Source organism: Taudactylus pleione, unplaced genomic scaffold, assembly GCF_031769625.1.
Source record: "Taudactylus pleione unplaced genomic scaffold, aTauple2 ptg001021l, whole genome shotgun sequence".
Classification (NCBI taxonomy): Eukaryota; Metazoa; Chordata; class Amphibia; order Anura; family Myobatrachidae; genus Taudactylus; species Taudactylus pleione.
This window is the reverse complement of record NW_028285422.1, coordinates 1,036,185-1,064,058: the sequence shown is the minus strand read 5'-3', so window position 1 is coordinate 1,064,058 and position 27,874 is coordinate 1,036,185. Positions and strand designations below refer to the sequence as shown.

Genomic DNA, 27,874 nt, shown 5'->3' with positions numbered 1-27,874 from the left:
CTACAGTGTGGCATAATGTGGGCACTACATGTGACATCATGTGTGGGCACTACATGTGACATCATGTGTGGGCACTACAGGTGGCATAATGTGTGGGCATTAGAGGTGGCATAATGTATGGGCACTACAGGTGGCATAATGTGTGGGGACTATAGTGTGCAATAATGTGTGGGCACTAGAGTGTGGCATAATGTTTGGGCACTACTTGTGACATAATGTGTGGGCACTACAGTGTAGCATAATGTGTGGGCACTGCATGTGGCATAATGTGTGGGGACTACAGTGTAGCATAATGTGTGGGCACTAGAGTGTGGCATAATGTTTGGGCACTACTTGTGACATAATGTGTGGGCACTACAGTGTAGCATAATGTGTGGGCACTGCATGTGGCATAATGTGTGGAGACTACAGTGTGGCATAATGTGTGGGCACTAGAGTGTGGCATAATGTTTGGGCACTACTTGTGACATAATGTGTGGGCACTACAGTGTAGCATAATGTGTGGGCACTGCATGTGGCATAATGTGTGGGGACTACAGTGTAGCATAATGTGTGGGCACTAGAGTGTGGCATAATGTTTGGGCACTACTTGTGACATAATGTGTGGGCACTAGAGTGTAGCATAATGTGTGGGCACTGCATGTGGCATAATGTGTGGGGACTACAGTGTAGCATAATGTGTGGGCACTAGAGGTGGCATAATGTGTGAGGACTACAGTGCGGCATAATGTGTGGGGACTACAGTGTGGCATAATATGTGGGCACTACAATGTGACATAATGTGGGGGAACTACAGTGTAGCATAATGTGGGGGCACTACAGGTGGCATAAGGTGTGGGCACTATAGTGTGGCATAATGTGTGGGGCACTACAGCGTGACATAATGTGGGGGGCACTACAGTGTGGTATAATGTGTCGGGCACCCACTGCATCTCCATGTCACCTCTTCCTATCACCCTATCCCTTTCACCCACTGCCTCTCCCCTCTCCCTGTCACACACTGCCTGTCACCCTCTCCCTGTCAGCCACTGCCTGTCCCCCACTGCTCCTCCCTCTCCCTGTCACCCACTACCTGTCACCTCTCCCTATCACTCTCTCCCTGTCACCCACTGCCTATCATGTCTCCCTTTCACCCATTGCCTGTCAACGATCCCTGTCACCCTCTTCCCCTCTCTGTCACCTACTGCTTCTCCCTGTCACCTCTAATCCTGTCACCCACTGCCATTTCCCTCTCCCTGTCACCCACTGCCTCTTTCCTCTCCCTGTCACCCACTGCCTCTCCATGTCACTCTCTCCTTGTCACCTTCTTGCCTCTCTTTGTCTACCTCTTGCCTCTCCCTGTCACCCTCTACCTCTCCCTATCACCCACTGCACTTTGAACTTGGAGTAGGGCGGAGGAGGGGGCCCAAAGCAAATTGTTGCACCTGGGCCCACCACTCACAAGATCCGCCACTGGAGAGGACGGTAGTGGGCAATCTGGGTGGAGGAGAAAGGAGGGTAGTGGGTGCCGAAGGAGGACAGCCCCTCCCTTCACGAAGATGGAACTACCGGCGTTGCTACGGTGATCGCCTTCCCACCCTGCATCCAGTCACCCTACAGATTAATTTGCTGGAAAAGGACCTAGCATCTTGCCTCCACCTTCTTTTGCCACTCTCGGCAGGCTTTGGAGGCGTCATTACATCACACTGCAGTCAATGTGATGCAGACCCTGTATGCATCCAACTAGAGCATAATAGCCACTGTCACCGATGAGACTAAAGGAAAGCAAGTGAGTGTGTTGGCACTGCCTGGGGGGGGTTTCTGTGAGTACTGTGATTGGGGCAATGAGCGCTGCAAGGGGGGGTCATTGAGCTATGAGGGTAAGCTGTGAAAGGGATCAGTGTGTGCTATTAGGGTGCAATAAGCAATGACGGGGACTGCGAGCTGTGAGGGGTAAGTGAGCTATGATGGGGTCAGTGTGTGCTATGAGGGGGGTTATAAACTGCAAGGAGGGACAGTGGGCTATGAGGGCTAAGTAAGAAATGATGGGGTTAGTGTGTGCTATAAGGTGGGTCAGTGTGTGCTATGAGGGGGGTTATAAACTGCAAGGGGGAAAAGGGGCTATGAGGTCTAAGTAAGATATGATGGGGTTAGTGTGTGCTATAAGGTGGGTCAGTGTGTGCTATGAGGGGGGTTATAAACTGCAAGGAGGGACAGTGGGCTATGAGGGCTAAGTAAGAAATGATGGGGTTAGTGTGTGCTATAAGGTGGGTCAGTGTGTGCTATGAGGGGGGTTATAAACTGCAAGGGGGGACAGGGGGCTATGAGGTCTAAGTAAGATATGATGGGGTTAGTGTGTGCTATAAGGTGGGTCAGTGTGTGCTATGAGGGGGTTATAAACTGCAAGGGGGGACAGGGGGCTATGAGGTCTAAGTAAGAAATGATGTGGTTAGTGTGTGCTATAAGGTGGGTCAGTGTGTGCTATGAGGGGGGTTATAAACTGCAAGGAGGGACAGTGGGCTATGAGGGCTAAGTAAGAAATGATGGGGTTAGTGTGTGCTATAAGGTGGGTCAGTGTGTGCTATGAGGGGGGTTATAAACTGCAAGGGGGGACAGGGCGCTATGAGGTCTAAGTAAGATATGATGGGGTTAGTGTGTGCTATGAGGGGGGTCAGTGTGTGCTATTAGGGGGTTATAACTGCAAGGGGAGACAGCGGGCTATGAGGGCTAAGTAAGATATGATGGGGTTAGTGTGTGCTATGAGGGGGGTCAGTGTGTGCTATTAGGGTTTATAAAGTGCAAGGTGGGCCAGCGGGCTATGAGGGCTAAGTAAGATATGATGGGGTTAGTGTGTGCTATGAGGGGGGTCAGTGTGTGCTATGAGGGGGGTCAGTGTGTGCTATTAGGGTTTATAAAGTGCAAGGGGGGCCAGCGGGCTATGAGGGCTAAGTAAGATATGATGGGGTTAGTGTGTGCTATGAGGGGGGTCAGTGTGTGCTATTAGGTTGTTATAAAGTGCAAGGGAGGACAGGGGACTATGTGGGGTAAGTGAACTATGATGGGGTCAGTGTGTGCTATGAGGGGGGTCATAAGCTGTGGGGGGTGGTGAGTACTGCAAGGGGGGACAGTGAACTGAGGAGGACAGTGAGTGCTGCAAGGGGTTGGTAAGCTTTGAGGGGCAGTAAGTGCTGCAAGAGGTTAGTAAGCTGTGAGGGGGGCAGTGAGTTCTGCAAAGGGGCAGTGAGAGCTACAAGAGGACAGTGAGCTATGAAGGGGCAGTGAGAGCTACAAGAGGGCAGTGAGCTGCGGGGGGGATGTGGCAGTGAGCTGAGAGAGAGTAAGATTGTGCTGCAAGGGGGTCAGTGTGAAATGGAGGGAGCTAAAATAGTAGAAAAGAATACAGTTAATAAAAATATGGAAATTTCCTAAATATGGAGTACTTTATACCAAAAATGTCTTGCTATATTTAAAGGGGTCAAAACTAGAGATGAGTGCCGGACCATTTTTGCTGGATTGGTATTTGGCTCTGATTCGTCGTCCGGTTTTGGATTTGGATTTGCCAATCCTGCCGTGACTGGCTTTGGATTTTGAATTTTACAAAAATTTACAAAAAAAAAGCTAAAATCACATCATTTTTTCTTTTTTTTTGTTCCTAGAGTATTATTAACCTCAGTAATATTAATTTCCAGTCATTTACAGTCAATTTAGACCACCTCACAGCTTATAATATTGTTTTCACCATTATTGGCCAAAGGTTGCAGTGAGCTGACTGGTTACTAAGCGACAGAGCAGCGGCGCAGACACCACAGAGTCACAGTGCTTGTATACACAGAGGGCTAAGGCCCACGGAGTCACGGTGCTTTTATACACAGTAGGGTTTAGCACTAAACAATACGTTTTCTTTTTAAACTTTTAACTTTCTTTTCTTTACATTTTTAAACTTTTTTTTTTTTTACACACAGCCACTTAACTCTCGCCTCTCGTGAGAGTGCCGAACTCTCGCAAGAGGATCCAACGCCAGGACGCTGACGTTCGGCTCGCAGTGGGGATCTGAGTCGGCGGGAACACTCGAGCCTCGGCTCAGTTGGAACTCGGATCCCCATGTTCGGAGCGGTTCGGATTCCACAGAATACGAACAGCTCATCTCTAGTCAAACATGTTATGATGGGTGCAGATCAGACAAGCAGTTTTTGAATAGACACATTAGAATACAGCTAGTTTTATATGGGCCAACTTCTGATTTTTCTACATACTGTAGTCTTATGCATACCTCCCAAGTGTCCCTCATTCAGCAGGATAGTCCCACCGGCGGGACGCAGTGTCCCGCGGTGTGAGGGAAGTTGGGATAAGCAGAGCGATAATAGATGCCACGCGCATCTATTTTCGCATCTTTTCGGTCACACGGAAGTCCCGGATGGGAAAATGAAATGTTGGGAGGTATGCTTATGTGTGTAATATGGCCAATATATTAGATCTTTAGGAGCATCAATTAGCCCAACATCTGGCAGGTTTATGCTCGCTGTTATCTCAGGAGATTACAAATGTAATTTGTGTTGCAGTTATTACAGTGGCGTCATGATGGGGGTGCAGGCCGCACCCGGGTGTCACTCTCAGAGGGGGTGACACCAAAATGCAGACTCCTCTGCAGTGACAGGAGTTAAGTGCCGCAGCGTGACTGTTATCATAGAAGAGGAACCGTCTCCGGCGATACTGGGCTGACCCGGAGTGACCTCATTGGGATCCCTGCAAGGACACGCCCCTAACTTTAGGCCACACCCCCTTTACAGGTGCGGACGTGTGCCTCCGGTGCACAGTGACAGTCAGAGTGCGCATCAGGTGTCACCAGACCCAGTGACACCTCTGAGTTATTACACTGTATGTGTCACATATAGTGTAATAAATGCAAGATAAATTACATTTGTAATATCCTGTCTCCACAGTTTTTATTTTGCTTGGTGGTGTAAGGGGCGGGGCGCCCAAAGCATATTTTTGCTCCTGGGCCCACCATTCTCCTGTTCCGCCACTGTAATGCAGAGAGCGTTGTGATCAGTGTCATATAATGCAGAGACCATGAGTGACCAAAATAAAAGTTATACACCCCTCAACAGGGGTGTAAGGAGGGCGGTTCCGGCAGAGCACGAGCTCCGGGCACCGAAAAGGTGAGAGTGCGCTGGCTTAGGTCCAACTCCAGCAGCTGTCTATTTGCTAACAGACTGCCGGTTGCAGACTCCAGGGGCGCACTACTTCCTTCTTCTGACACAAACTGAACTCCGGGTACCTAAGGTCTATTTACTAAGCTTTGGATTTAGATAAAGTGAATGGAGATAAGGTACCAGCCAATCAGCTCCTAACTGTCATTTGTCAAACGCAGCCTGTGACATAGCAGTTAGGAGCCGATTGGCTGGTACCTTATCTCCGTTCACTTTATCTCCAACCAAAACTTAGTAAATAGACCCCTCAGGTCCCAAAAAAATAGGCTGCAGCAATGCAGCCGTGGATGGGACACGATCGTGGCCGCCGCGAGGTCACGAACCCCTTTCAGAGACTACCTGGAATTGGACTCGTTTGAAATTAAAGAATAGTTTTTCACATAAATTATATAGGTAAAAAAGGGAAAAACTGAAATATGGGGGTACATTTACTAAAGTGAGATGTTGCCCATAGCAACCAATCAGATTCTAGCAATTTACTTCCAGAAGGTACTAGTTAAATGCTAAGTTGAATCTGATTGGTTGCAATGGGCAACATCTCCACTTCTAAAAACTGTAACTTTAGTAAATATACCCCTGTGTATCCGGAAACAGGGCATACATCAATTTTTCTGGAGCAGTCGGATCATACGTAATACATATGATCCGATTGCTAAAGGAAAATTGATGTATGCCCTCTCTACAGGTATAAAATAAAAAGTCCAGCGTTAGCCAAGAAAGTTCCGTTTTTCTTTAAGTTGCTTCACTAATATCGTCACTACTGCTTGGCTCCCTTTTGTCATACATTAATGTTTCATGCACCTAAACCTTCCATGAAAAAATGTTCTAGAATAGTGAAAACTGCATCAAAATCTGTCCAGTAGTTCTCAAGATTAGCCCCAACAGACAGACAGATGCTTACCAGGGACTTTATTCTATACTAAGTATATTCTGTCACATTTGCGGGGTACATCGGGCACAGAACAGCGGCAGCAGGAGTAAAGGTGAGACCGTGTCTGTTACTGCAGTCTCAGTAGTGAAGGCAGCGTTCTGTCTCCGGATCCCTGTAACAGGACTTCACTTCCAGTTGGTGGCGTCACGGCGTTGTGACATCACCAAGCCACGCTCCGAACGCGTTTCGTCTTGGAGACTTCATCACCTCACTATCTTTATGTTTTTCTATTTATAAATAATAAAACAGAATGGGCTGTGTTGTAAATTTAGGCTTTATTTTTCCTTTCAAATGCACACATTCCCCCACATGTTGGTCACAGTACAGGTGAGGGGGCACAGTAACATACCTTTGCTCCAGGTACCATGGGACCTAGCTACACCTCTGCCCTCACACACATACACATAAAATAAATACCCCCCCACACACACGCATACTACATATACTACCCCCACCACAGACAGAATTAAAACACACACCAGCCCCCCCCTCCCAGAAAATAAAAAACATATCACCATTGCATAAATATACCACCAGTTTAGATAACACTAAATAATTTTCATACCTCCACTGGCACTTATATGTCCATGTGTAGAAGAATAGACAGAGAACAGGAGGGGCAGGGAACGCCTTTTCCTTCGTTACAGCCCACGACCGGTCGCTGGCTGCGGGCCCCTTGATTGCCATGTACCCCGATGCACAGCATAGTCTGCACTGCCGGTAGTTCTGCCCCTGCGGAGGGGATAGATTACCAAACTGCATCTGTAATATGGTTACAATTAAAAGAATGTATTCGACAATAATTAAACAACAATACTTATGCTCAGTGGTTAAAGTGATCTTAGAGATGTGGTGGAACTCACCTACCCCCTGCCCCCCCCCCCCCATCATCGGCGCTATCTTAGTAAAGGGGCGTGGTCTCAAGAAATGAGCGTGGTCACAAATAGTATCCCCAATTCAAATTACACCACACAGTAGCACCCCTGTTTCACATTACACCACATAGTAGTGTCCCTTATTCATGTTATGACACACAGTAATAACCCTTTTACACAATGCCTACATTAATGCCCCTAATACACATAATGCCCACAGTAGTAGTGCCCCTATTACAATGCCCACAGCAGTAGTACCCCTTACACATAATGCCCACAGCAGTAGTGCCTGCAATGCCCACTGTAATGGTGCCCATTATGCAATGTCCCCAGTAGTGGTAGCCCTTATGCAGTGCCCCCCGGTAGTGGTGCCCCTTATGCAATGCCCACAGTTGTAGTGCCCTTTATGCAGAGCCCACAGTAGTGATGCCCCTTATGCAGTGCCCCCAGTAGTGGTGCCCCTTATACAGTGCCCCCAGGAGTGGTGCCACTTTTGCAGTGCCCCCATTGGTGATGCCCCTATTAGTAGTACCCCATTAGTAGTGCCCCCATTAGTAGTGCCCCCAGTAGTAATGCCCCAGTAGTAGTGGCCCTTCAACAAAAAAAACCCAGTAACACGCAATACTTGTGGGCGGCCGCACTGACATCAGCAGTGATGTCAGTGGGGAGCTTCCTGATCGATCAGTGGGGCTTGCGGTTGCCGAGACCCAACCTTAGTATCTCATCGCAAGCCCCGATGGTCTTGTCCATTGCAACCATCAACCTGGTCGGTCACTAAAGCAATACCCACAGCTTAGCTAGCTACCAGGAGGCCGCACTTAAAAATACAAGTGGCCGCCCTCATTCAGAACTAGCACTCGCTTCTTGCGAGCACCTCTGAATGAGGGCCATAATCCTCACAGCATAACCAGCAAGAGTTATATATACTTGAAAATGCACATGGAAAATGGCACTTTGTAATACCAGTAGGATTGAGGCCCTATGGTTTGCTATTCTCTCTCTAGTCTAAACACTCTTGTGGTTAGTCCCACATAGTAGTCCCCAGGGGCACACGAGTATATATATAAGACATGGTCAAGGAGGCAATGGAGCTTGTAGTTGATTTTTATAATAATTTCAGAATGGTGATGGGGGAAAGTTGGTCCTGACACATCCATTGCATCAAACACATCTTGGTTTCTGATGTAGAAACCATGGCATAGTTGGTTGCTGAACAGGTCTTGACATTGGTCTAAACAGCATCTGTTTCAGATTTGGACCTCTCCTGTATGTCATCATAGGTGGTGATGTACTTCTCAATCCAAGGGCATTGTCAGTGGATACGATGCTCCACCTGTGACGTAAGGACTTCTGTGAAATGATACATGCCATGTCATCAAATCTAGATGTCAATATCATCAACAGTGGGCTCTTGGTGTCAACATTGCATCTTCCTCGATTTATCCAGCCACCTCTAAATAGTAGATCTTGGGTAACCTCTCTTCCGGAACCTATCTGAGTTGTAATTCAGTGGTGTCAACATTAGAGTTATTGTGCAGGAATCACAGGAATTGTGAGACTGGTAAGCTGTTCTTTGAACTCTGGCAGATGATGACTGTTTGCGAGGAAGAATATGTTATGGTCAGTCTCTTTATGGTATAGTGTTATTTTAAATAGACCATTCATTTTAGAAATGGTAATGTTCAGAAAGCTGATACTGGTGGCTTCCACCTGATAAGTAAATTTAACAGGATGGTCCAACTGATTCAGACAGGTGACCATCTTCACAAAGTATTCCACTGAGCTTTTCCAAACCAGGAAAATATTGTCAATTAAAAGTCTGTCAAATGTAATGTTCGAATGGTATGCAGAAAAAATGTGTGCTGTCTCATATGCGGTCATGTAAATGTTGGCAGATGAAGGTGCCAGATCTGAGCCCACGGCTGTGCCAGAACATTGCATGTACAAGATATTGTTGTACATGAAGTGATTGTTATGTAACACTAGCTCAGCCAATTCCACAATTAACTAAATTGGGGGTCCAACACCTGGTATAGATAATAGGGCCATTCTGAGCTCTTCAAGTCCAGCATTATGCGGTATAATAGTGTACAATGAGCTGACATCCATCGTAGTCAGTACTACAGTTTCATGCAGGTTTGTTCAAAAATTCTCCAGTGTCCTTGATGTAAGTGGCACTGCTGGTGACCATAGGTTGTAGAATACTATCAACATACATTGCAAGTGGCTGCAATATTGAACCATGTGCAGAGATATTAGGGCTCCTGTGTGGCTTACCAAGGGTTTAGTTTACCTTGGGCAGAGTATAAATGATCGGACACCCGGGATAGTCAACATTTAATAAATTCAGAGTGTCCTCGTCCAGCCATCTGTGTACTGTTCCATTTTCCAAGACATGGTCAACAACCAACAACCATGAGGTTTGTGACTAATTTCGTCTATGTGGACTCGTCAGATAGCCGATGTCTGACTTTATCTGTCCAGGAAGTATCACCACCCTTATCCACTGTTCTTATCGCAATAAAGGGTGCGGCCTGTGTCTCTTTGGCTCATACGATCTGTGTGTTCACTCCGCCCCTGAACTAAAAAACCAGATGGTCTAGGCTCTAGACTGTCTGAAGTCGAAGCTAGGTAACTAGAGTCAACCACGTCAAAGGGACTGAGCCACTGTCTCTGCTGAAGATATGTTCTCTGTGGTCAATTACCACCTGCGTCGCCCAGCAGCCACCGGTATATGGTATGTTTTTTTTAATCACTAGCTACTGTAGCCAGTTACTTCCTTATGAAAATTATTAGGTGTTTTTTATGGTAATCAACCTGGTCATTCAACTTCTCTAACCACTGTCGGCTCCTATCCTGGTTCAACAGAATTAGATCCAGGGACCATTTATTTAACACACTGCACCAGCGGCTACAAAATACTGGGTTCTTATGACCTATAGCGGTTATGTTTCTAACCCTGAAGCCACAGGGAATCTGGTGCAAAAACTATGATTTTTACTCACCGTAAAATCTCTTCCTTGGAGTCTATCTGGGGGATGCCATTACCTCTGGGTTATGTATAGTGAGCTATGGAGTTGGGCACTAACTAATTAAGACTGGCTCCCACTCCCTATATAACCCCTCCCCTTCCAATAAAACACCAGTTTATGTTTAACAAAGTGGGAGAAATACCCACAGAAGAACTGAGAAAACCAGAAAACAAACATGTAACTAGTATGAAACCAAAGAAGGGAGGGATCCCAGCATCCTCCAGATGGACTCCAAGGAAGAGATTTTATGGTGAGTAAACATTGTGTTTCCTTTATCATCATCTGGGGGATACCATTACCTCTGGAATCTACCAAAGCAAGCCAATTTAAGGGGGAGGGGTGTCGGAACTGGCCGCTCAAATAATTTTTCACCCAACACTGGAGCCCCACTCTCGCTCCAAATGTATGGAAGCGGTAATATTTTGTAAAAGTGTGTACAGATGACCAGGTAGCTGCTCTGCACACCCGCTCTACCGAGGCACCATGCCGCACAGCCCAAAAATCCCAGACAGCACGAGTCAAATGGCCCCGAATTGAAGCCATAACCATCACATTTGAAGACAAATACAGTATGCCTGCCGGATGGCAGAAGTGACCATCTAGCAATGGATCCTTTTGACGCTGGCCATCCTCTTTTTGATGCATCAATCAACACCAACAAAGAATCCGTACACCTCAAAGATGCAGTGTGCTCCAAGTAAATGCGTAGCGCACGTACCACATCCAACAGTGCTAAAGAAGAAGCTTTACTAGTCACTGAAGCCTGGCAAACATCTGGAAAGACGATATCCTAGCTAATGTGGAAAGCCGAAACCACTTTCTGGAGAAAGGAAGGTTCAGTGCATAACAACACCCTATTCTCATGAAAAATAAGAAGTGGAGATTTACAAGAAAGAGCTGCTAACTCAAATACTCTTCTGCGAGACCCTACCGCAAGGGTCTCGTCGCAAGCCCGATGGTCGCGATGGTCTTGACCATCGCGAGCATCATTTTGGCCGCTCGCTATAGCTGTGGGTGGTCACCCACAGCTATGCGAGCGGCCAGGAGGCCGCTCCAAAAACTAGGAGGGACGGCCCTGATTCAGAGCGAGCACTCTGTAAGAGCGTCTGGCTCTGAATCAGGGCCTATTTCCGCAAACACTTCCTGGTGTAATTTCCATTTCCCTGGATGCACACTGTCGTGACTTAAGAAGTTCGCCTCCCAGTTGTCCACCACGGGAATGTAAATTGCCGAAATAGCTGGAACCCAACTTTCTGCCCAATGAAGGATGTGAAAAATCTCCCTAATTGCTCGCCAGCTGCGTGTGCCACCCTGTTTGTTTATATATGCAACTGCCGTGGCATTGTCTAATTGGATTCACACTAGTAGGCTCCTTAGATGGGATTGAGCCTGAACCAATGCATACCGAATTGCCCTTAGTTCCAGTATATTGATGGAAAGAGAAGCTTCCCTGGATGGACCAAAGACCCTGTAGGTGCATGTCTAGAACCACTGTCCGCCAGCCTGTTAGGCCGGAATCTGTGGTGACAATTATCCAATTCATTACTGACAACAGGCAACCCCTGTTCAGATTTGCATCCTGCAGCCACCATAGGAGTGACTGACGGGTCTGCAGAGATAATCTGAACATCTGCCTGCTTAATCGAGGGTCTGATTTTACCCATCGATGAAGCAATTGGTTTTGCAGTGGTCGGGCATGGAATTTGGTGAAAGGAACGTTTATTCCAGTAACTGCATAGCCCTGAGGACTGAGATATGAGGCATCTGTAAAATTAACCTTATTTTGGATTAAAAATTCAGAATCTTTGCTTGCGGAAAAAACACTCTGGAACACTGGGTGTCGAAGATAAGACCTAAAAATACCATCCTCTGAGATGGAATTAAATTTGACTTGGGAATATTGATGATCCATCCCTGGAGCATGCCTATGGTAATTTGAAGATGTTGTTGCAGTAGTGCTATTGAAGGTGCCCTTAGCAACAAATCGTCCAGATAAGCCAACACATTGACCCCCCCCCCCCCCCCCACACACACACACACACATACACACACTTCTGAGTAGGGAGATCATGTGTGCCATAATCTTTGTAAAGACTCTGGGAGCGGTGGTCAAACCGATTGGCAGAGCCTAGAACTGAAAATGCCGGTGCCTCACTGCAAACCGCAGAATATGTTGAGGACCCCTCCATATAGGAATATGGAGGTAGGCATCCTTGATATCTATAGATGCCAGATATTCCCCTTCCTCCATGGAACAAATGACTGACCTTAACGACTCCATCTTGAATTTTTCCAAGTGGAGATAAGGATTTAACCCCTTGAGGTTGAGAATGGGAAGAAACGACCCATCTGGTTTATCTACTAAGAAAAGACTGAAGTAAAACCCCAGACCTTGCTGTAGTCCCGGAACTGGAATAATTACTCCGGAATCGGAGAGCGCAGAAATTGCCTGTATGAGAGCCACCCTTCTGCAACCATCCACAAGGAGAGGAGAGGAAAAAAATAATTTTGGAACAGGACCCTCCAAATCTAAAATGTAACCCCTGGTTACTAGTCCACTAATCCAAAAATCCAGGCTGGATTGAATCCAAGTTTCCCGGAATCTGAGTAAGCAGCCTCCCACCAGAGGTCGGGTCCCAGTCCCGTGGCAGTCATGTGTATTGACCTGCTGATATAGCAGCATGGGTGATGGGTGCCGGGGACACTACGCCCCCTGAAGGTACCTCTACGGGGACCCCTAGGCATACCCCAGAAGGCCTGAAAGCTTTCCCTACCTTGGGTCCGAAAAGAACGACACCTAGGATATTTTAGTTTTGATGTTGATACGGGAAGGTAAGGACTTTTACCTCCCGTGACCTGAGAAATCATTTCAATTAATTCTGGAACAAACAGAAAACCTCCTTCAAAAGGCAGTGCCTCTAAAGCATGCTTGGACTCTATGTCTGCCTTCCATGTCTTAAGTCATAGAGAACTTCCGGCGGAAATGGCCAAAGCAGAAATATGAGACTGTACGTGAATAGTGTCTATTAAAGCAACACATATATAGGTCAGAGACTCTGAAACTTGATCAGCTAAAGAACTATCTTCAGACAAATCCTCTGATTGAAACCCAGCAATCATCTGGGTCACCCAGGAAGTGATAGGCTTTATCACCCAGGTGCTGGCCAGAACAGGCTGCAGCAAGACTCCTGACAAAGTGAATATAGACTTATGTACAGCCCCATTCTTCCTATCCATAGGACCCTTAGGTGTTACAGACTGTGTTTGGGGATAACAGTATTCCTGTGACCAACCAAGCAATAGGAGCATTCACATATTATCTTCCGAAAAAGGATAAAGATACTTACATTTCTTTGGAATATGAAATTTGGAATCAGGTTTTAACCAGGCTTCTTTTAATTTCTCCAAAATGTGAAGATTCTGGGAAAACAGACACATGTTTCTTCTTACGTTTAAAGAAAGAAACTGAACTGGTCACTGGAATAGCTTTTTCCTGTAGATGCAAAGTCTCCCGGGCCGTATCTACCACCATAGACACCCGTGAATAAGAATGGGAGTCATCCGCCCAGTTTGAGGTGTCTTCCCAGTCATAATCCAATACCCCTTCTTCCTGGGAAGAGGCGGCTAAAGCCTCATCTCCAGGAAAATCCACTGAGGACTGGCCTGAACATCTCCTAGTGGCTGTGGCCCCTGCTGAATTTACCATTTTATTTAGGGATGTTGCCATCTCAGTGAGACATCATCCTGGGTCCATCTGGGCTCTACCGAGGGATCAGACAAACTAGGAGTTTGAGTACAGGGTAACCTATACTTTGCCTGAGAGTGACGTAGTTCACCTATGGCCTCAACCATAGAACTCGCCCAATCAGGCATCACCGACTGTTCAGATGAACTCCCCGGTAGTGAATCTCCCTGTGAACAACCAGCACAGATTGGCCATGGGTCCGTACAACCTTTTGGCAACTTTTTATCACATTTTGTACAAGTATAAGAAGTGACTGGTCCCTATTTTTTGGAACCCTTGTCTACCTTATCCATACTGAGATTGAAAGACAATTCTAACCAATACAGATAGCTACCTAAATTCCTCTGGAAAAAGTGTAGCACTGTTTGAATAGAAAAAAAACAAAGAAGAGTTTTTTGTTTGTTTTTTTCTAGGATAAAAAACATTTTTTCTGAAATGACAGCAAAAGTGGGGAGGCTTTAATAAGACTCTAAATCACCTATCTGTTTAAATACAAAAAAATAAAACCGGACTCCTGAAGTCCACATTCACTTGCACAAAAACCAAAGGCAAATAAAGAATTTTCAGTAGAAAACAATGTATGTCACTGCCTAAATTCCTAAAGAAGTGCAGTAAAGTTGCTTATATATACAAATGCTACAACACTAGCATATATCACCAGGTTAACTACCAAAAGTAATAATCCTACTTTAAATGCTTATCTGATAAAGAGACAGCCATCCCCCTGTAATTTGCAGTGAGTCACAGCCAAGAAGGAATCCAGCAGCGCTCAAACTAGTGTTTGGGGCGTGGTCTATGAAGCCCTGTAAGCCTGCTGTCACTCGAATGCATGGGGGCATGACCAGACATGCCGTCGGCGTCCTGCTTCATTCAGGATGCCTGACGCCATCATAGGCGCTCCCTAGCGGCCGGCGCCTCCCTCCAGAGATCGACATGTTTTGCCTGATGTACAGTGGCTCTTGATGACATCATAGGCCCCGCGCCTGCATGGGCAGCAGTGCCACATAATGGGAACGTGGCCAACAAGCCACCCTCTCCAAAAAGCCGGCAGCATGCTCTGTTCTGTTAACTACAGTTGCTGCCACGTGAGTAGTAACATGCCCGGCTGCTCTGCTAACACGGCGTGGCGGGAAGCAGTAATTCAGCATACAAGGTTTTTACATGTAACAAGCTTACCTTTTTGCCAGTGGCCCCCTCAGATGTGTGTCTGGTATGGAGAGAGTTCCAGGGACTATGTAGTTTGGTGACTCTCCCAGAGGCTGTCTTTAGAGTGGGATACAGGGTTCACACTAAACCTCTATTTCTAGCCAACTCTCACTCTGCTAGTGCTTGTCGCCTGTTGCCAGGGACTAAGGACCTCATTCAGAGTCGGTCGAAGCGGCCGCACGGGAAAAGGGGCCGGATATGTAAATGATTCCCTCGCAAGTTGCGTCCATAAGTTCGGATCGGTAGCTGGCCGACCAAGGGGAGGAAGCAGCCGGAATACAAAAAAATACGCCCCCTTCTCGTACGCATTACACGTCATCTCCGGGCATATAAGGATTAATCGAGCCCATCGAGAACCATCGGAACTGGACGTAGAGCTTAAGGTTGACTATACCCTCTCTTAAGCTCTACGATCATGTCAGTGTAAAAACCTCCCATGTCACATGTGCCATGACGCTACTTTGTTAATTATGCACTCCCATAAACCGTATGCACTCCCATAAAACGCCGTTCGCATAATTAGGCACGCCTGCATTCGGATCTCCACTCCCCCGTTTTCAAGCACCTTCCCCTGTTACCACCCACAAACGCCTCATCCTGTCACTCAAACTAACGACCTGGCTGTGTTCAAGGAGAGAGAAATTTCTGATCGTAGCGGCTAGTTTGCGCACGCGCATTGTGAACTTTACGCATGCGCAGTATAGCGAACATTGGTGGCGTACGACCGTGCGGCCGCTTCGCCCGACTCTGAATGAGGTCCCAAGAACCCAAACCAAAAAAAAAAAAATTAAACCTAAATAAAAAAGCTAGGACCTATCCAGTGCCTAACTCCATAGCACTAAAAACAAGAATGAGGTTCTAGTGGAAGGGGAGGGGTTATTTAAGAGGTGGGAGCCAGTCTCTTATTTAGTTAATGCCTGACTCCACAGCTCACTATACATACCCCAGAAGTGATGGCATTCCCCAGATGGATGATAAAGGAATATTCTGAGAGAAATTAAGGTCACTTTCCCTTTTTCAAATTTTCAACAACCCATAGTACAAGTCAACACATATAAAGATCATGACACCATGGAGTGGGTTCATGGTTTATAACTTTTTGACCAAATTGTTAACTTAGGAACTGATTTTTTTTTTTTATTATTTCCAGATATCCTTGATTTAGCCTGTATGTATTATTGTGTATCAGGTTTGTGTCTACCTTTTTCAGTGCATTATGGACTTGATTTTGAGTAGCGCACATGTCCGAATGGTGTCTGCATCTAGCGAGTTTTAGCAAACTGTGCATGCGCTGCAATGAACATACACGCATCTTTACATATCTATGACCAATTCTGGGTCTGACCTTTTTCGGAAGTGAAATAGATGGTTTCTAGGTGTCATGGGAGTGTCATGGGCATGTAACAGTAATACCCCATATATATTCTGTATCGTGCATATGTCATGGTGATGTAAATTTTATTCGTATCTCACTTACAAAAAAAGTGGGGCAGTGCAATGTGTACGTATTAGGACGTTGGCATAATCACATTAGAATTCCATTTGCTAGCCATCTGCATTCGGACCTGCATGTTTAGTAAATGCTGTGTAGCAGCTTTTGCAATTTATGTACAAAAAATAGTCTGTAAGGCCACACCATGGTTGTATGCATACTTGCCGACATTCAGCTCCTTCCTCCCGGAAGGAGCTGAATGCCTGCATACAGCGGGGGGCGTGGCCAGGCTATGATGATTTTGGGGGGGGCGGGGCCAGGGTGTGACCTCACGATCGCGTATCGTGGCCCCACCCCCTCTTCACAATGCCGAAAATAAAGGATCGCGTCATAGGGCATCCCCGCTTCGGGGGTTTCTAGTAGTTGTGCGGGGGGCAGGAGGCAGCCAGGAGGCTTGCCTGCCTTTCCGGGGGGTCGGGAGGGTAGGCAAGCCTGGTTGTATGTATTCTCTGCAAAGTATGCAAAGGCGGATTAAATGAAAAATTTGGCCATGGGGACATTCATCAAACCTAATCTTGAGGTTGTTAAAGAATCACCTCCAGTTAAAATGACTGAACATACTCCTTCACATTGGCTGGGCCCCAGAACATGCATGCTGAAAGCCAGGGGCGTAACTAGGTATTTAAAGGCCCCATAGCAAAATTTTATAAGGGTCACTATGTACCACTCAATGGTAAAAAATGTATATAACACATGTAAATATGACAAGGAAGATGGGCCCCCCTAAGCTCTGGGCCCCATAGCAGCTGCAACCCTTGCACCTATGGTAGTTACGACCATGCTGAAAGCTTTTCCTGGAGCTGCAGCTATCTTGGTGGGTGTAATATCATAAACTCTTGTACTATTGGTCTCTCAGTGACACCTCTGTGGCCAACATATTCAGCTGGTTAATGCTATGCCAGGGACTATAGAAAGCTGCAAAAGGGTGGGCTGGTCTCAAAGCAATTACAGCTGTCCATCAAATCATGCCCTATGTGACAATTCACCCATGTTAGTGTTAAATTTAAATAAAGCAATTTCAAGCCATACCTTTAATGGCTTTGTAACATTTATTACCGCAATCACATTTGGCACAACCAGGCAACAACTCCCATACTAATACCTTAGCAGCCTGCACCAGACTTCCGTATGCGATATGCCTCTCAGAAAAGTATCTGCATTAGTGATGCTGCTGAGGTAAAAATACTAAGGGGGCATTTGTTACACAGCTATACTATAAAATAGCAATAGATTATGTATATTCTATATGGCATAGGGCTTTATTTGATACTGCAATGAGGCTTTGTTTTGTATTCTAACATGGATCTGTGCTGCATTGAAGCATGAGGCAGAAATGTATATTGGTTGTGCACAGAACTATATTGGATATGTTCATGAAGCTTTAGTGGACACACGATAAGACTTTATGATAGCTATTCAATTAGCCGCGGGGTTTACCCCACGACTAATTGCCAGCCAAAATCCCCACGGCGCGGGGAAAAACTATTCAATAAAATAGGCTTTTTCCTGCTCCGAAAAATTGGGACTCCCATGTGAAACACACTGATTCCGTGCAAACTGCGGAAATAAAGGGGTCAATCCTATTAGCTGCGATGACCTCGCCAGCGCAAGTCATCGAGGCAATGACCACACTTTACGGCAGCCTGGATTCTCTGAATTTTGCTTGCAGCCCCATAGGGCTGCGAGCAAAATTCCGGGCTGCAAAGAGTGCGAGGTGCCGGTCCATTGCCAGCGTTTAACCGCCGCTGCAACAGCAACTCGCACCCCTCGTGGCTAATTGGATTGACCTCAATGGGTTTTTTCCCCGCGCAAACCCGATTTGGTCCGACTGCGCACGAGGAATCCCCACTAATTGAATAGGTCCGGCGCGGTAATTAGCTCCTATGTGGTATACAGGATTAGAGCTGGATTTACCTAAGCTAGTGTTACATTTAGTGTCAGAGATCTGGATAATGCCAGGAATACGTGTCGTGGATATAGATAATGCTAAATAAAATAATGGTAGTGGATTTCTTGCCTATTTTAAACACATCTGCTGTAGTGAGGCTGTTTGTTATCGGGGACAGTGTGAGGTTATAAACACTAGTCATTATTTATATTACATATTATATGGGATGTAGTCGTCATCCAGGCATGCGGGATGCTGACGGTCTTAATACCGGCGACGAAATCCCGACAGGTCGGGCTATTATTATATTCCGTTCAGCTCTTACCCCCATACTTCTTCCTGCAGCAGGATCATTGCCATGAAATTAATTCCAGAAATGACACAAAATGTATTGTGTTTCAAAGTTTCTGTGAAAGATGCTTACATTAGCCAATATACTAGAAATAGAGCTGCTAAAATATAATGAACATATGAGTGATAACTAAGAGCCACACAGAAAGTACAAGTACCCAGTAACTACATCTACAGTCATTTTAATTTGATATTGTTCATTATCCTACAGCTTCCCCTTCTTCCATCACCACCTATGAGACTTGTCAGACATATGAACGGCCAATTGCCTTCACAGCACGTTCACGAAAGCTCTGGGTCCACTTTAAAAGCAACGAAATCAACAGTGCCCGTGGTTTCCAGGTGCCATATGTGACATATGATGGTAAGAACTGGCGATGTATTCTTCTTATGTGAGTATACAATATATATTTGTATCTATGAAAATAAGTTTTATTTTTTCTGATGTTTACTTTAGAGGATTATGAACAGCTAGTTGAGGACATCGTGCGAGATGGAAGATTATATTCTTCTGAAAACCACCAAGAAATTCTAAAGGTAAATCCATATACCTGTACAGGTCAAAATTGTTTTTTATCTTTAACATGATCTGTACACTTTTTCTTTCTTTATTCTGGACATTTTATTTTCCTACACTGCAGTATTTGTTCTGTGATGTGTTGGTTTAGAATAGTGATATAATCTGTAAGAAAAGTTTTGGGCTGCCAGGTCACAGCCTGCTTGAATAAAGGGATTTTATCGAGCATTTTTGACAAATGCACAGCGCCACTTCTCCTGTTCTGTGTGCTTATTCTTGTTCTCTTCAACTCAAATGCATAATTGGGCTAGGAACATAGCAGCTCGTATGGCATTGGCTGCTAGAAATCCCAGTAGTGAGAGGTAGGATATGGCGTTTGCATGTCCATCTGCTTTGGAAATCCTGCTCTTTTGTTTTGAACATGATCGAGGCTGATGTATGCACAGTGAAGTCCCATTTCAGCTTTCCATTTTACTGTAAAAACCCAAACAGGACTTCACTAAACATTTACAGGCTCCTGTGCATAGTTCGACGAGCAAAACAGGGTCTCCGGAAAGGGAGGGACAAATGCATTGTTGTGCCGGCACCCAAAACGCAATTTGTGCAGAGTGGACCTGCTGTGCAGGGGTGTATCTAGGGGTCCGTGCGCCCCTGGCCAGTAAGGGACTGGAGACCCCCCCCTTGTCAGTTAGTAAACAGATATAGATATACTGTACTTAGCACTGCACATACATATACATAGCACACATACTGTACATGGCACACCACACACACATTGCACACAAATACAGTGCACACACATACCTGGCGCTGCACATACATATACATAGCACACACACATATAGTGTACACACATACCTAGCACTGCACATACATACTGTACATGGCACACCACACACACATACCTGGCACTGCACCTACATATACATGGCACACCACACACACATACACAATCACATACCTGGGGCTGAGAGAAGGAGATCGGCAGCTGCGGCAACACATACTGTGAGGAGGGAGAGGGAGCAGCTGTGGCTTAGCATGCGCAGCAACTCCCCAGCTCCCTCTGACATTCTGAGCTCTCTGTAGCTGTGATCGCGGCAGCGTTTGCCGTTTGTGTTGAGATGGAGACACAGCTGTCTCCATCTAAAAAATAAATAATTGGACTCATCGGAGGGGGGGTTAGCTACGGGTGGCATTTGCCAGGGGAACCGGCCGGTGCCCCCCACCGTCCGGCGCCCCTGGCAAGTGCCATCCTGGCCAATAGGAAGATATGCAATGCTTACTAATCAAGATAATGGTGATTGTGGAACAGTGGCCCTGATTCAGAGCCGGATGCTCTGACAGAGCACTCGCTCTGAATCAGGGCCGTCCCTCTGAATTTAAGAGCGGCCTCCTGGTCGCTCGCATAGCTGTGGGTGACCACCCACAGCTATAGCGAGCGGCCAAAATGATGGTGGCGATGGTCAAGACCATCACGACCATCGGGCTTGCGACGAGACCCTTGCGGTAGGGTCTCTTTGCCGCAAGCCCTGGAGTGCTTTTGGCTCTATCAGAGCCAAAAGCACTCCCACTGACATCACTTGTGATGTCAGTGGGGCCGGCCTCAGACGGTAGGCGTTCCCATGGGAACGCCTCCGTCTGGGCAGCCATGCCCCCGGAACGCCCACCAAAGGGGGCGTGCTGTCACTCACCATCGACAGCACCCCCCCTTTGGAGCGAGACCTATAACGACGGCTTGGCTGCCTCCGTCGTGCGCATGCGCACTTGGCCAACATCGACCAGCTTGCGAGCGCTCAGGGCTCGCGAGCGGGTCTGAATTAGGCCCAGTGTCAGTTTACAGTCTAAGGGGAGGAGTTGGCTGGATTTAGGCAGAGCATATGCATCCCTAAGGAAGTATTGTGCACTTACATACTGCACCAGATCAAAGCTGTAGAAGATCAGGGGGTCTATTCAGCAATTATTTTTTTACATAAAGAATGCGGAAACTATAATTTCCGCATTTTTTTATGTAAATCTCCTATTCAGCAATTATCTTCTCCATTAATTCCCATCTTGCAAAGTACCGCACAGAAGGGATCAGCCATTGATCTCTACAGTGCTTTAACGCTTTTTGCTACTCAGCAAAGCAAAAAGCGTTAAATTACTCAAAAAATATTGACTTTATATAACACCATCTCAGAATGACATCATATGAAGAAAATACATTACATTGCCTGAAAACTGCAGGGACAGAGGGAAATTCTCCCATAAGTCCCTGCAGCTTCTTGTAACTCCGCCCAGTCTCCGTCCCTGCTTTGCGGTGACCACCATCAGGTAAGCATTCTAGACTGTCAAACCTGCCTAAATTGGTTGACATGTGTATACAGGCTTTAAACTAGTCTGTATACATTTATATTGATGTGCTTTTATATTTAAAATTTACATATAAATGTTAAATATAAAAGCACATTAATATAAATGTATACAGGCTAATCTAAAGCCTGTATACACATGTCAATCAATTTGGACAGGCTGGAGATATACTTACCCGTTGGCCATCAACTCAAAGAAGGGACATAGAATGTTTCCGAGCGTATGACTGAGCATTCGCATTAGCAGACACAGAAGGTATTGTTTTTGGAAACCGATAATGCCTTCTGTAACATCACATGAACAGTGTGTTAAAGCAAACGCTGTCCCTGCTCAAAATAATGCTGCATAGCTGACTTAAAATTTCATAATTGCTAATTATTCGTTACGATGTTGCCCGATAATATTCTGGGTAACATCGTCACACTTGCTGAATAGAGCCCCAGGACACATCCTATATTGTGCTGCATATCCATATTGTACTTCAGCAATTTCAAGGTGTAGTAACATACTTCGGACACAAATTTGCCGCCAGAACTAAGGAAAATATGTAGCCTACACCCCTTACTCAAATCTTGAACCAGTCCCAGTACTAGACAGCCTCTACTGCTTTCTACTATAAGGAGTAGATTATTTGGTTGAGTCTCTGGCCCTGATTCAGAGCCGGACGCTCTGACCAGAGCGCTCGCTCTGAATCAGGGCCCTCCTCCATTAAAATGGAGCGTCCTTCTGGATGCTCGTATAGCTGTGGGTCACCACCCACAGCATATACGAGCGTCCAACAAGATGGTCGCGATGGTCTTGACCATCGCAACCATCGGACTTGCGAGTGAAACCCTGTGGTCGGGTTTCTCAACCACAAGCCCTGGAGTGATTTTGGCTCTATCAGAGCCAAAATCACTCCCACTGACATCACTAGTGATGTCAGTGGGGCCGGCTTCAGATGGTAGGCGTTCCCATGGGAACGCCTCCATCTGGCAGGCACGCCCCTGGCACACCCACCAAAGGGGGCGTGCTGTCAATCAACATCGACAGCACGCCCCCTTTGGTGCGAGACCCGGAGCGATGGAAAGTCCTTCGCTCGCCGGGTTTCGCGCATGCCGGAGCTCCCTCCGTCGTGCGCATGCGCAGTGGGGACCATCGACTCACTTGCGAGCGTACTGCCGCTCGCGAGTGGGTCTGAATGACCCCCTGTTTCTTAATGAAAACCAGGTAACTTGTTAGTAGGCGCAGAGCTGGTGCTTCTATGGGGAAAATCCACCAGAATGAGTATGCCCAACTGGATTAGCCTTCCTGGGCTGTGAGTTCTGAGGTAATGAACAAGATTGAAACCGTGGATGTGGCAACTGTAAAATTATGATTCATAGTGTCTCCTTTAGAACCCTACCCTTTATAGCAAAAAGAAGATAAAAAAAAAACACAACTTTAAAATAAACTGTAATTGAACAAAAAGACATTCCAAAATTGTTCTCCACTTTAAAAAAAAAAAAAAAACTTTTTTCTTGATTCAATGTAGATGAAACAGGAAAACTTCAGGAACGCAAAATTTCCCCATAAAATAAACAACCCACATGTACACTACCATATGATTAAAATCGTGAGACATCGGGATGCCATGACTAACCTATCACAATCAATTTTGCATGCCAGCATCTTCTGATTGGCTGGCCATGGCAAAATGATTCAGATTGGTCAGACAACAATGTCATCACTGGCCCAACATGCTATGCTGCATGCAGTTGGTAGCCTTTGAGAGGGGCGTTCTCCCTAGTATAGTGGAAACTAGCACAGCTTGTCTAGTACTGGGTTGATTGAAGATCTGCCTTGTTTTTATATTTTTCATCTGTACTGCTTTCAAACTGTGACATGAATTATGATTTTTATTACCTTAACTGTCTGTAATGACCTTGACCTGAAACCAACTTTCTTATCAACTATCTATATTCAGTCACCTAGTGAGACTAGCCTGAGGGCCATAATTGAAGTCCATTAGTCTCTTGCAGTGGTTCCGCATGAAGACCATGGATCCTATTAGAATCAGCACCTCGGGTTTGCCAACACCAATTGCTAGGACATAGTGGGCCCATATCTGGGACATTTCATGGCAATAGCGCTTGTGTATCTCACATCTAGGGTGTTCCATGCCACTAGGATTTACAATAAGATACTCCTACCTATAGTTATTTTGAAACTTTCTTCCATTTGCAATTGATGACTCTTTAAAGACCACTGCAGTGTAGTACCGTGTACCATTTATTTAAAGTAATCAAGTTTAGTTATTGGAACTTTTTACTCTGGTAAAACATATGCAATTAAACTTGAGTGTTGATATCCATCACCCTATAATCAAGAAAGAGTGTGTGACTCTTTATTCAAGCTTCTATCAGTACCATCAGGCCCTGCTATAGATCTCTTTGTCATGTAACTCAATTCACAGTCTCTAACCTCAATGAATTTTCATAAATTCACCCTTAATTCCAAAGTCAATATCCCTGCTGCTAGTTCTGTGTCCATCAGTGCATTGACCGGTAACCCGGCAGTACTCCTGGCAGACCTGTGACTGCAAGAAGCCAGTGGTGTCAGCTTCTTGCTGTAACCTGTACTTACACTACTACTATTACTGGAGATACTATTCCCAGTAGTAGTAGAAGTGTTAGTACAGGTTACAGTATCACTATTCCTTTTACTGTACCTTATCCCCAGGTTGTTACCTGTGTTATTATACATACTCACATTATTTATATACAAGAGACCAGGGCGGAATGCATGACTCATCACATTGGGGATGCGGTGCATCCCGCCACTCTCCGCATGCATGCTGGCATTAATTACACTGGTATGCATGAAGAAAATCATAAAGGACAGCTCTCTCTGTAAGAGCTGTCCTTTGCGAATGAGGGACTTCCGGATCTATGACCGAAAAGTCCCTCTGGTGTACTTATGCGCATGCGCAGAAGGACGCACGCCGCAGGGGGTGCTGGGACGGATCCGATTGGATGCCTCCCAGGGGGGAATCTGCGAATAGAAGCCCATAGATCTACAAGTAACTTTTTGATGTCACAAAAGTATATATGATTGATGGGAAGCAGTCGGTAAGCCAACGGACGGAATCCCGACTGCCGGCTTCCCGACTGTCTAATCCCTGCAAGTGCCTAATGACAGGCGTCGAAATCCCGACGCCTGTCATTAGATGCCGGGAGCCCGACACCCGGCTTACTGATCGAAGGTAAGCCGGGCGCCGGGCGCGGACAGCCGCGCGGGGGGGATGGCTTCTACTACATAGCGTCGCAGTTATGTGAAGGATGATGGACGTGAGGATGAGGGATGTTGTCATCTATAGAGAACGTTACGTCCCCACAGGTCACGTACTTTAATGTTTAGCTCATATCATTTTATAGCACAGTGTAGGGCATTTATTAAATTAAACTACACCAACTAAATGTAATCACAGCTGCCTGTGCATGTTATGGTTTATAATCCTTTCTAATTTTCTTTTAATTTCCTGGAGCCATTTACATTATGAGCCTGATTCCGGGTTGCACGTAATGTGAAGGCAATTCCAGATAACTGCAGAGAATGGAATGCTAATACGACTATATGCCACACCACCTCAGTCCTCTGTCATCGCTATCATCAGCACGTACACCTACCCCATGCTAGGTGCAGGAGATATGACTGAAGAAGGCTTGCACTGTGGATACACATGACTCAGAATAGGTAGTAGCTCTAGCTACACACCCACACATACCCACAGGACAGTTCTCTCACTTGTGTACACCACCCAGGAATGCCTAATCAGCCATTGCAGAGAAAGGAATGAGATGTGTATGACTCTGAACCACTTGTAAGATGTGCAATTTGCTAAATATTGCTAGATATGGCCGTTTTCAATCTTGCGTCTAACTCAGAATCAGGTACTATATTTCCATTTTTCTCCTTGTACGTTTTTCTCCTTTATGTTGTTAATCATTTCTAATTTTTCAGGATAAGAAGCTGATTAAGGCCTTCTTTGAGGTCCTTGCACATCCTCAAAATTACTTCAAATACACAGAAAAACATAAGGAGATGTTACCACGATCTTTCATCAAACTTTTGCGTTCCAAAGTCTCTACCTTCTTGCGGCCTTATAAGTAACATGGTCTAATGCAGCATTGCAGACAAAGGACCTCAGCATAAATGCACAAACATATCGTATGCAAAGAGGACCCCAGTCATTTCAGTATCGCCAAAAGAAGTTCCCATAACCTACAATCAGATTAAACATGGAAACACGTTGACAATATGTGCCTGCATATGCCACAAGCCACATTAAGGCTGTGACTGTGTAAATGTCCTTTTGTCAATAATAGGATATAGATAAACAGTCCGCAAAGTCCTTATGTGTAATTTTTTTTTCCACTTGGACATAAAATCTAAAAAAAAATTCATTTATGCACAAAGATCACCTTGATACTCATTGGAAATAAAAACAGTGACAGCCTTCTGGGGCCATAATTACTCTGGGGACAAAAACTGAATGTTCTTGGACATCCTCAGTAACAAAGGACACTTTCTCTAGAAACCAGATTTTTTTTTGTAAACCTTCCTCTCTCTATTAGGAACTGAAGCTGGGGGATTCACTGAGTAAAAACTGTTGAATGTAGAATATGAATTCTAATTGCCTTAGGACTGTTGCAGAAGGAAAACATTTCTACAAATCATTAAGAACCTCATCAATAATCCTTGTTAAACATGGTCTACGCATTTCTGCTCCCAGGCCCAGCACATTGACCTTTAATGACTAGTGCTAGATTTCTTTGAAAGATTTCTGGTACAAACCTGTTACATGAAATTTGCAACAACTTGTATTCTTCATGTGTGCTCAGAAAATTATATTATTCCTAAGCATGTGCTATCTTTCATTTTCTTAACTAAGGTAAGTCAGGAATGAATTCTCTTAAAATAAGCATTGGAATCTAAAGATTTCCAGTGGCAAAATCCGTGAACAGTCATTGTTGAACCAGGACATATGGGGGAGACTCAGTGCAGCAAATGCCCCCTGAAACTTCATGGAACCAGCCTATTGCCAATTAGTACTAATGATGCTTATAAACATTGCTTGAAATCTGTTCATTATGTCTTCTTTAGTATTTGTCATCGTCATCACGCAGCTTGCCTATGTAGCTGTCTTCTTCCTGCAATGTGTTAGGTGTGAGTGGGATTTGCCATTACATTTTTTGTGAGAAGATTATGCATACTTCAATTAAAGTAAATAAGTGATTAAAAGGGCAAGTATGGATTGCTAAGAGGGACTCTCATTTTACTACACACTTTAATGTAACCGGCACTGTAGAGGAAAATAAAGTGATGTTACAAGACAGATGCAAGCATAAAATAATAAAATATAGGGGAATATATATGAGGAGTTTTATAAACATCTGGCATTTTGGAGTCACAAATCACCAACATTTTTCTACTGTTAAATAATGATGACTCGCTAAACATTTTACCATGTATAAATAAAGTTGTTTGCACTTGACAAATGAACACAAAAGTGATTTTCTGTGTCATATTATATATATATAGATAGATATATATTTTATGTTGAATATATGTTTGAGCAATGCCGCAAATTGGTAAGCATCCATACGCGTAGGCGTAACTACCATAGGTGCAAAGGGTGTAGCTGCTATGGGGCCCATCTTTTTTGTCAAACTTACATGGGTTGTATACATTTTTCAACATTGTGTGATATATAGGGGCCCTTGCAAATGTTTGCTGTGGGGCCTTCAAATACCTAGTTACGCCCCTGTTAATAAGATCATTCTGTACTTCATTATGTTGTTGCATATCTATAACCATAAACTAGTGTTGAAGGACACTTTAATCGGGTGAAATACACATATTGCCTGTGGAGTCTGGACACACTGCCAGCTGCTGACTATAGAAGAGGAATAATAGAGAGAAGAGAACAACAGTGCCTTTTGCTGTATGTGCTGGGTGGCTGTGTCAGCAGCAGGAAGTGGTAGATGTAGCGGTGTAGTAACGTGTCACACTCACAGGCAGAACTTAAGCAACGTTATCATTACACTTGTGTTGTGTGTCTGCTGTCTCACACTCTGCGGTCTTTGTGTAGCAGAGCGTGTAGTTGTGTCTGCCGGAGTGCGTCTGTGAATAGGACGTAAGAGTGCAGTCTGGTGTGACAAGACACGAGTGACAAGACAAGAGGTGTGGGGGGGGGGGGGGTATATTATTGTAGCAATGGAGTGACTGTAGGGGGAGGGGAGTTACAGTATGTGTACATTTATGTGAAGGTACGG

General features: G+C 45.3%; 1 protein-coding gene across 3 annotated transcripts in view; it reads left to right on the top strand.

Moving 5' to 3' along the window:
- The window catches only part of SCUBE3 (signal peptide, CUB domain and EGF like domain containing 3), a 248,586-nt gene extending 221,503 nt beyond the window's left edge, over positions 1–27,083 (top strand). For all 3 annotated transcript variants that reach the window (XM_088461160.1, XM_088461161.1, XM_088461162.1), the window contains 3 exons: positions 18,921–19,073; positions 19,167–19,246; positions 25,560–27,083. In XM_088461160.1, the coding sequence (XP_088317286.1) occupies positions 18,921–19,073; positions 19,167–19,246; positions 25,560–25,709 (383 nt within the window). In that variant the 3' untranslated portion in view covers positions 25,710–27,083. The remainder of the gene's footprint in view (positions 1–18,920; positions 19,074–19,166; positions 19,247–25,559) is intronic.
- The last annotated feature ends 791 nt before the right edge of the window (positions 27,084–27,874 follow it).